Source organism: Podarcis bocagei (genome assembly GCF_964188305.1).
Source record: "Podarcis bocagei genome assembly, chromosome: 3".
Lineage (NCBI taxonomy): Eukaryota > Metazoa > Chordata > Lepidosauria > Squamata > Lacertidae > Podarcis > Podarcis bocagei.
The window spans coordinates 22,182,494-22,193,270 of NC_138127.1; the positions used below are offsets into that span (position 1 = coordinate 22,182,494).

The 10,777-nt window shown below is 43.8% G+C and overlaps 1 protein-coding gene across 5 annotated transcripts in view; it reads left to right on the plus strand.

The window, feature by feature from the left end:
• The window catches only part of ADGRB3 (adhesion G protein-coupled receptor B3), a 466,862-nt gene that overhangs the window by 198,629 nt on the left and 257,456 nt on the right, over positions 1–10,777 (plus strand). For all 5 annotated transcript variants that reach the window (XM_081186906.1, XM_081186903.1, XM_081186902.1 and 2 more), the window contains one exon: positions 5,243–5,437. In XM_081186906.1, the coding sequence (XP_081043032.1) occupies positions 5,243–5,437 (195 nt within the window). The remainder of the gene's footprint in view (positions 1–5,242; positions 5,438–10,777) is intronic.

Here is a 10,777-nt window from a genome sequence, read left to right on the forward strand (position 1 = left end):
ACTTCAGTTACGTGAGGAGTCAAGACATAAAACAAGGGCAATTTCTACGTCTTGCCCTCTGCGGCCAGCACCTCAGCTTTTTCCTGTCACAAAAGGTAGCAATAAGATTTATTTCCTGCGAAACTGAGAGTACATCACCCGAATAACTATGAAAACAAGGAATGCAATAAATTAATCAAGCATCTATGCCATTTTATATTTTGTGGAAAGGAACAATTGGAAACAAAATCGTATATCTCCATGCCACAATGCCTTTTATGTAATAGTTCGGGAATTATGATTCTATTTTTGTAGCAGCCAATTAATGAATGACTTACGCAACAAGCCATGCATAGCTTTTTAAAACTATCACGTGGATGCTGAAGAGAAGAAATTGCTTGAATTTTGCATTTTTGTGCTTAAAGAAACAACAACCCTGTATTCACCTTGTGTCTTCAGTTCTGTACTCTATTAAGCTTTCTTTTTCCCCCATAGTGATTGTAACAAATAAGTATGGACACAATCCAGACACGTAGACAGGATTACCATAGGCTCAACAGAGCCCTGTTTTTATCCATCCTATATTGCCACCAACACAAAGCCACTGAGGGAATGAGGGTGCATGTGTGTGTCTCACATACCCCCACCCAGCTTTCCCCCTCACTGTTCTTTAGGGAACAATGAACTTGCTCTGAACAGATGAAAAAAATATCAGTGGGAATATGGTGAATGTGTACAGACTTCCCATTCCCCAATATGGCCCATAATTCTGCCTGCATGAATATTCCTTTGCACACATAGGGAGAGTGGCAGGGGGAGGAACTCCTCCACACCCAGGTACTATATGCCTCTGGTGAACTGAACATGAACCGATAGAATTTTAATTCTCGGCCGGAATTTGAGAAACACTGCAGCACGACAAATGTAATTCATGTTTGCAAAACAAATAACTGTAGCCAGAGATACGAATATTGAGATGAAAACCAAGTGCCATGACACAGTGTCAAAAAACAGGGTTCATTTGAAGAACACTTGCTGTTTAAAACCCAAAGTCTTAGTTCCCTGAATGAGAAGACCCATGCAATTTAACTGCTGGCTATAATATATCTGTCGCTCTGCGTGTGCATGCACGTGTCACAAGCTTTTCTGAGACCTCATTCTCCTTTCCTTTGATTTTTCCCCCCTCTTGTCAATTTACATTACGTAAAGGCAGAACACAAAATCATAAAGACATGCCCCATGGTTAAGCACCACCAGCAGCCAAATTGTTCGCACAGCATTCCAGTGTCAGCTGGTTTAATCGGCGACAATTGCAGTATTTAGAGAAAAGAATGAATGCTATAAAGCAAACATGGGGAGAATTTTAAGAACGAAACTATTTCCAGGGCTGTATCTACTACATTTGCTCTATCTGTCCTCACTTTCTGATGAATGTTGTACCTCTTAGTGCTACAAATCCTATGCGCTTCAATTCTTCTGCTTCATTTATATTTATTTTATACTTTTTTCCAAAATTACCTTCGCAAGGTGAAGACTTGAGAAAATGCACAACAAAAATAGTAAGAACATATATGTACATATATGTAAAAACCACAAAACCTAAGGAAGTTGTGCAGCAGCAGCTAGTGGTTTCACCCAAAGTAGGCCAATTTTTGAAACTATTCACAGGAATAATTCTATACCAAACACAATAGAGAAATAAATTTTGTAATAATTCTACTACATGCAAAAAAGATATTTCATTTCATAGAATTATAAAATTGTAGAGTTGGATGGGAGCCCAAGGGTCATCTATTCCAACCCCCTGCAATGCAAGAATCTCAACTAAAGCATCCATGACAGATGGACAGATTTTCTTACCACATACCTGGCCATGCTTCATTGTTTTCCTCTATTGTTGAATTGTTGGAACACTCTGTTAGTTTTGTTTGTTATACATTTAATAAAATATATTTTAAAAATTCTACTACATACAACAAAAAATATATAACAAATACCGCTCAAAGGTTTGCAGACCCACTGAAATTAAAGTAAGGTCCATTCATTTAAATGGGTTCACTCTGTGTAAGTAGAATGACTGTTGACCACAGCCCCATAGGGTGCGATCCTGTGACCCCTGGGAGGATGACATAGGAGCCATCGGATGCACCACAGCTTCTGCTCTGGTGTGGGTGGGTGGGGGGGGTTGTGGGGGGGTGGGGTGGGAGGGAAGGGGGAGAACCAATGTTGGATCCCTGCCATTTTGGCAACTTTCTCAACCCTGACCCAGCCAGGGAGCCCTGACATTGTTGATGTAATTTTAATATGTTTTAGTATTTTAACTTTTGTATGTTTTCAAGTATGATTTTGAGTTTTTTCCTCAACTAAGTGATGTTTGATTTTTATGTAATGAAGAATTAAATTATTTAACCTGAAGTACCCACATCAAATTACTAATGAACCCATAACATCCATATCAATCTGCAAAGGTTGCAAAGTAAGTATAGTTACATCATTCACAATCCTTGTGATATTTCCTTTCAGCCTTACTGTACCACATTGGTTTTTAGTAGCTATAGTAACTGGAAAAGAAGTAGCTGTACACTGCGCTTTTGGCTTCCAACTTTCACTATGTACTGTGTTTCAGCAAAAATTAGGGCACTCTGGATCCCAGATCAATGTCCACTAACTAATGAAAGCCAATTTTCAATATGCACATCTATTGTGAGGCAGCAGCTAAAGTACCACTTTAACAGCTCCTTTATTCCACCATCCCGTGGCTCATAAACTGCATCTTAATAAGCCTGCATGTAAGTGCACTAAAAGATGACCTTCACATAGGAAGAATAGCACTGTCGACCAGAGCAACTTTCTTCAGCAATGTAAGCTTTGTTTCCCCCTGCCATGTTGCTTTGTGACTTACACATTAACCTGATAACTACAAGAAGTTAAGTTATATTCAGAATCTCAGTCAAAATATATATCAAGTAGCAACTTCTCCTTTCTGTAGTTTGGAACACAACACACCTTTGTCTCACTTTACAGGTCAGAGACCCAAAGGGAAGCCATCCATCTGAGCCCAGCTTATTCTTACCAAATCATTCTAATAGTACCTTCAATCTAAAGCAGGGGTGGCTAACTTATAGATCTCCAGATGTTGTCCTAGCCAATGATCAGCAATGTTGGGAGCTGTCATCCAGCAACATCTAGAGCAACACAAGTTCCCCAGCTGTGATCTAAAGACCACTTCATGGAATGATATTGTAGTATATGGAGTATGTGAAGAACGGTTAATTTGCCGTGAATATACAGGCTGGCTGATAAGTGTAACAGCTGTTCAACTGATAAACTTGCAGCGGACACTCTTGTCACAGTTGATCACAAAATAAAACACACAGTGCAGGATTCAACTTATGAAGACTTCCACTTACACAATGGGGTTTCATCCCATGCCCCTGTGCCCCCTGAAATTGACTCAGGGAGGGGATCAGGAGAGCTCCCAGAACGGGGTGGGTGGGAGAGGTGATTGTTCCATCTGACAAGCCAAAATGCCTGCACTGATGGAACAATCAGAAGAGTGCAGTGTTGGATTCCCCCTCTGGTTTCAAGTTCATTTCTATGACAGATTCAAGTTCATTTCCATGCCAGATTTGAACAGATTATGCACTCCTTATGCAACTCACTATGGTCAGAGCCTACAGACAGACAAACATAGAGCTCAATACTGTATAGCAATATGGAAGGATTTTTGCAAGAACCTATTTTCATAGGCAAAAAAAATTGGCATTTGTCTTAAGTATTTACAAAACCGGTTAGGGAGAGATGGCAGTCCCAATGAGCTTGCTCTTCATCCTGCCTTTCCCTGGGCCCATTTGAGCATTCTTCCTCAAGTAAAGTATTGGGACCCTTTCTTGATAGTTGTAAGGAGGGATAAAAAGAAGTTGAAGGTGGTTGTTTAAAAAGTGATGACTGCCATTTTTTTTCTTTATGGAGGCTATTGTTGCATGCATCTCTCTGAAGCCATTTATCTTTTATCATTTGCTCTTTAGGAGGGCATCTTTCACTTTTCATTTTTACCTATTTTACAAAAAGTAATATGCTGGCTTTGTAACATCCCCCTGCTGCATGCTGTAATATATCTATTGACTTGGCTTAAGGGGCAGCTGAAACTAATGAATTTGCACCAACTGGCAGCTAAGCAGAAAAGTGTAATAGACGGTCCCTATGAATTCTGCATATGCATATAGTGATTCATAGATTTTGTCTTTCCATGGGAACTGGTTCCCTTTGTTCTCAACGTTTACCTATGTCAGGCTTTCACAACTGGATGACTAGGTATTTGCTTTGTATAGTTTTTAAACACTTCTGTCTCTTCTGCAACTATTTTAAACTGCTTTTATTATACAGTATTTGGTACATTGCCTTGGGACATACATGTAAGGCAAGTAATAAATACTACAAATAATACATATAAGCTGTCAGGCATAAGAACTGTGGTAACATCAGCCACCAAACCCAAACCCATACCCTGAAGTAGCTTCCTTTTGTATTCTTCAAATGGATTAGGCCACACAATCCAAACAAACAGGAGAACAAGGAAAGAAGAAGCATATGAATGTCACTCAGAGACTGACAGGAATGGGATTTTACATCCTACAAAACCATGTGTGCAAATTAGAGTTTATTATGCCAAAATAAATTTCAACAAGCTTGGAACCTATTGGTTGCTCATCTTTAGGGATAAATTGCTCAAAAACATAGTGAGCCTGAAACAGCCACATTCTATTGTGATACTCTTTTCAGAGAGACACTCTTATCTCTAAGGCATCAAAATACAAAGGAACCTATAAATCAAGGTTTTGCCAGTGACTTGAATAGAATGTAGATTGCTCTCATAAAGTGGTTATTTATGTAGTCTGGCAATGTAATGTGTCTGAAGTTCTCATACAAAAAAAGTATATGAAAGCTAAGTATAATGACTGCAGCTGTGTGGCTTTTTGTTTTTTTGTGTTTTTTTAATAACATGCCTCCAGATTCTCCAACTCAGTAGTTTACTCTGGCCCAGCATATTTCTTTGTGGAAAAATTAAGAAGTAGCTCTCTTATTTCCCCCTAAATGTGTTTCATGACATCCTATGTAAAATTGACATCATGGCTAAGCTGTAAATTATCCCCATTTCTTTAGAATATCCTCATAGCAATCTCTTGAGTTCATTTGGTGATGAGTCTGGGACTATTTAGTAAAGTAGGTTCTAATATTTATCACACTGTTTTAACTTTCACAGATTAAAGAACATCTTGCAAAAGGACAGAGGACACTGGCAGGTGAAGGAATGTCCCAGGTGACAAAGACCCTTCTGGATTTAACTCAGAGGAAGAATTTGTATGCTGGGGATCTCTTGGTTTCTGTGGAAATTCTCAGAAATGTTACAGATACATTTAAAAGAGCAAGCTACATTCCAGCTTCTGATGGGGTCCAGGTAAGCGAAACTAGTAGTAGAGCATAGCTAAGTTGCCATAGCTAAGTAAGTAGAATGTTCTTGGCATCTCCAGTTAAAATGATCTCTGGTAAGGAGAGCAGCTGCCTGAGACCTTAGAGAGCTACTTCCACTGAGAGGACCAAACATAATAATAATAATAATAATAAATTTTATTTATATCCCGCCCTCCCCAGCCAAAGCCGGGCTCAGGGCGGCTAACAACAATAAAATAATCAATCAAATAATCACACAATCTAAAAATATTTCATTATAAAAATTAATTAAATCAAATTGATGGCAACCAATTAAGCAGAATTATGTGCAGGTTGCCAGAGGAGGGAGTCAGGCTGCGCCCTGACCAAAGGCCTGGCGGAACAACTCTGTCTTGCAGGCCCTGCGGAAAGATGTCAGGTCCCGCAGGGCCCTAGTCTCTTTTGACAGAGCATTCCACCAGTTTGGAGCTGCAGCCGAGAAGGCCCTGGCTCTAGTTGAGGCCAGCCTAACCTCTCTGAGGCCTGGGACCTTGAGGATGTTATTATTTGCAGACCGTAGGTTTCTCTGTGGGGCATACCAGGAGAGGCGGTCCCGTAGGTACGAGGGTCCTAGGCCGTATAGGGCTTTAAAGGTTAAAACCAGCACCTTAAACCTGATCCTGTACTCCACCGGGAGCCAGTGCAGCTGGTATAATACCGGATGAATGTGCTCTCGCAGCGAAGACCCCATAAGGAGTCTCGCCGCGGCATTCTGCACCCGCTGGAGTTTCTGGGTCAGTCTCAAGGGCAGCCCCACGTAGAGCGAGTTACAATAATCCAGTCTGGAGGTGACCGTCGCATGGATCACAGTGGCTAGGTCAGGACGAGAGAGATAAGGGGCCAACTGCTTAGCTTGGCGGAGATGAAAAAATGCCGCCTTTGTTATAGCTGTAATCTGCGACTCCATAGAGAGGGAGGTATCGAAGATTACACCCAAACTCTTAACGGACGGTGCTGGCACTAATTGCACCCCCGCAAGAGATGGGAGTTGCCCCCTCGATCCCATATCGTCCCGCCCCAGCCAGAGGACCTCTGTCTTCGAAGGATTTAACTTCAACCGGCTCCCACGTAACCATCCAGCCACAGCTTCCAGACATCTGGTCAGTGTGTCTGGGGCCGAGTCAGGATGGCCATCCATCAACAGATAGAGTTGGGTGTCATCAGCATACTGATGGCAACCCAGCCCAAAACTCCGGACAAGCTGGGCGAGGGGGCGCATAAAGATGTTAAAAAGCATCGGGGAGAGAATTGCACCCTGAGGCACTCCACACACCAAGGAGTGGCGTGATGACAATTCCCCCCCAAGCGCCACCCTCTGTCCCCGACCAGAGAGAAACGAGCGCAGCCATTGAAGGACTGTGCCCTGGATCCCCACGTCGGCAAGGCGGTGGTCCAGGAGTTCGTGATCGACCATGTCAAAGGCTGCTGACAGATCTAGAAGAATCAGCAGCCCCGACCCGCCTCGATCCAGCTGTCTGCGGAGATCATCTGTTAGGGCGACCAGAGCCGTCTCGGTCCCATGACCAGCGCGGAAGCCGGACTGGAATGGGTCCAGAGCAGATGTTTCATCCAGAAACCTACCAAGCTGTTCAGCAACCGCTCTCTCAATCACCTTACCCAGGAATGGAAGATTCGAGACCGGGCGGTAATTGGATAGATCTGAGGGATCTAATGATGTTTTCTTTAAGAGCGGACGCACCACCGCCTCCTTCAGTTCCCCTGGGAATATCCCGGTGCCAAGGGACAAATTGATGATATCCCCCAGGGGGTCCCGCACCTCGTCTGGACACGCTCTAATCAGCCATGACGGGCACGGGTCCAGAGGACAGGTGGTGGGCTTTCCAGCTTGGAGGAATCTGTCCACATCGGCTGGAGATATCCGGTCAAAGTGGTCCAATACTGGGCCCGAGGACAGTCGAGGGGCCTCCAGTTCCTTTATTGTATCCAAATTGGCAGGGAGGTCATGGCGGAGCAACAGGACCTTCTCCGCAAAAAAGCTCGCAAATGCCTCACAGCTGTGTGTCAGATTGTTATTTAAATTTGGCTGTCCTTCAAGGGACGTTAAAGACCGAATTATACTAAATAATTGCGCCGGGCGAGAGCTAGCGGATGCAATGGAGGCCGAGAAGTAAGACTTCTTAGCAGCCTTCACTGCCATCTCATAGGTTTTCATAAAAACCCTATAAGATGTTCTTGAGGCTCCGTCACGGGCACCCCGCCATACTCGCTCTAGCCGTCTGAGGTCCCGCTTCATTTTCCGAAGCTCCTCGGTAAACCAGGGAGCCCGGTTTCTGCGGGGTCGCAGAGGGCGCTTAGGTGCGATCTCATCGATGGCTGCCAGGAGCTGGGTATTCCAGCCCTCAACAAGCTCAGTCAATGAGTCGCCAGGGGGAGCATGGTCCCGCAAGGCTTGACGGAATCTATCCGGGTCCATCAGCCTCCGCGGGCGAGCCCAAATCGGCTCGCCACCTAAGCAGGGTGGGGGTGGAAAGTCAATCCTGGCTTTCAGAGCGTAGTGATCAGACCATGGCACCTTCATCGAAGGAGACATGATCACATCTATACCGGCGCCAAAGATCAAATCCAGCGTGTGGCCTGCTTGATGTGTGGGGCCCGAAACAAACTGGGAGAGCCCTAGTGTCGCCATGGAAGACACCAGGTCCAGAGCCTGTGAGGAGGGAGTGGCATCAGCGTGGAAGTTGAAGTCTCCCAATACCAATAGGTTAGGGAACTCCAAGGCCCAGCCGGCCACCGCCTCCAGCAGGCCTGACAGGGTGGCTGCTGGTGCGCTAGGTGGCCGGTACACCAGCCAGACAGCCAAGCTCTCCTCGGAGCCCCACACTAGGCCAACACATTCAATGCCGGGGATCGATGGCGATGGTAGAGCTGGACTAGATCACTCTTCTCCAATATGGTACCCTCCATCTGTTGTGGACTACAACTCCCATCTGCCCCAGATAGCATGACCAGTGCAGGAGAGGAGAGTAGGAGAGCTCAGCTTTGGCAGTTACGTGAAATCTGTTTCTGCATTCCACATTCTGTTTTTACATTCACTATGTAGTGAATGGCCACTAGGATTAAAGGCACGACAGTTTTCATTATTGCTGGCATGTAATATTTGATAGGAAATTGATGCTCTGTAATTGGCATACCTGCCTTCAATACAGACTCAATTGGTTGCAAAGCCAGCACAATTAATTGTTTTGTCACACTGAGCTATGAGATAGCTGGAAGTGCACCACCTCCTGAACATATGTGCTGATTCAGAAAGTCTTTGTATCAGGCATTTAGGCTGCAGCAAAAGCAAACATAACAATGGCAACATCGTTAATTTGACACCGTATATCCTAGGTACTTCAATCTGATAAAGCCACATCCTAATTAGTGTTAAAAGAGAAGACAACAAAGGCTGCTTTAACTCAACTCTACAGTCAGACCCAGACAGAGAGGATAGTAGTTTTGCTCATCCTTAAAATAAAATTAAAAAACCCACTGTGGGCAGCATGAGAAGAATTTAAGATAAGCCCCAAAGCTTCTCTTTTCCAACGTTCTGTTTCCTGCAGTGGCCAATGAGAGGCCAGTGGGAAGCTCACAAACAGGCACATGAAGGCAATAGCCTTCTCACACTGTTCTTCTCTGGTGACTGGTATTCAGAGGCGCGCTGCCTCTGATCTTGCCAGTGGCGCAAAACCATCCTGAATAGTAGCCACCGAGAGCCATTTCTTGAATATATTTAGCTAATCACAATAGACATAATCTTTCTTAAGCACACCTCCTGTATCAAAACCTAAAGCAGAATATTAAGTAGTAAGAATAGCCATGAACACTAGTGTCTGGTGGTCCCAGATATAACCTAAAGGCACATGAGACCACCAACTTGCTGAAATTAAGCAGGTCTGGATCTAGTCAATGTGTGCATGGGTGATTGCTTGGGAACCATATGTACACCACCTTGGGTCTCATGATAGAAGAAAGGGAGGGTATTAATTTAAGGGAATAAATAAATAAAATGACCATCCATTAAGCTTTTCAGAATGGATCATGCAACTGTCTGCTAGGACAATAAATTATTTTAATTAGATGATAGCAGTGTGACTTTAATTGAAGTCTATGAGAGGAAAGAACTTCATGCAGGCTAATAACTTTGCATATATGGACTGCATTTTTCTGGGTTTCCTGTACCAAATTTTTCCTTTGAAAAAAAAACCCCACAGAAATTTGCATGTCCATCCAGCACAGAATTGACATTATTCTGGCCATTTTCTGTAGTTTTAGATTTCATCTTGAACTACTGTCATTAAGAGTTTACAGCTTTTTAAGTAAGTAAGAAAGTACCCCCCCCCCCCTCAATACCTCCTTGATGCAAACTTTCTTTCTACAATGGCAAAGAAATTACACTGCAGGGGCAAATACAGATGTGCTGGTTTATTTACGCATGGCTGGATGCAGGATTGCATGTTCTTTACCCACAACTCCTCAAACCCTGCCTGAAGACAGCTGATATATTGATGCTGACCTTCTTGATAAACCCAGGATCTGAAACCATACAAATATGAACACATTTGCAGTGTTGTTTCTGCAGCACCCTACTGTATCCCAAAGTCAAATGTTGAGCATGCATTTAACACTGGCCCACACTTGTGGTCTGTTTTTGTTTTTCTGACAAAGAATCTTAGAGTTGGAAGGGATCCTGGGGGTCATCTAGTCCAAGCCCTGCAATGCAGGAATCTCAGCTAGAGCATCCATGACAGATGGCCATCCAGCCTGTTTAAAAACCACCAAAGAAGGAGAGTCCACCACCTCTTGTGGGAGTCTGTTCCACTGCTGAACAGCTCTTACTGTCAGAAAGTTTTTCAAAACGTTTGGTTGGAATCTCCTTTCTTGCAACTTGAAGACTTTGGTCTGAGTCCTACCCTCCAGAGCAGGAGAAAACAAGCATGCTCCCTCCTCCATGTGACAGCCCTTAAGATATTTGAAGATGGCTATCATATCTCTTCTCAGTCTCCTCTTTTCCAGGCTAAACATACCCAGCTCCTTCAAGCGCTCCTCATAAGGCTTAATTTCCAGGCCCTTGATCATCTTGGTTGCCCTGCTCTGCACCCATCCCAGCTTGTCAACATCCTTCTTAAATTGTGGTGCCCAGAATTGGACACAGTATTCCAAGTGTGGTCTGACTAAGGCAGAATAGAGTGGTTCTATTACTTCCCTTGATCTGGACACTATACTTCTGTTGATGCAGCCTAGAATAGCATTACCTATTCATGTGTCTCAGCTTGCTAAGCACCTATACTTGAGGCATAAACTGAAA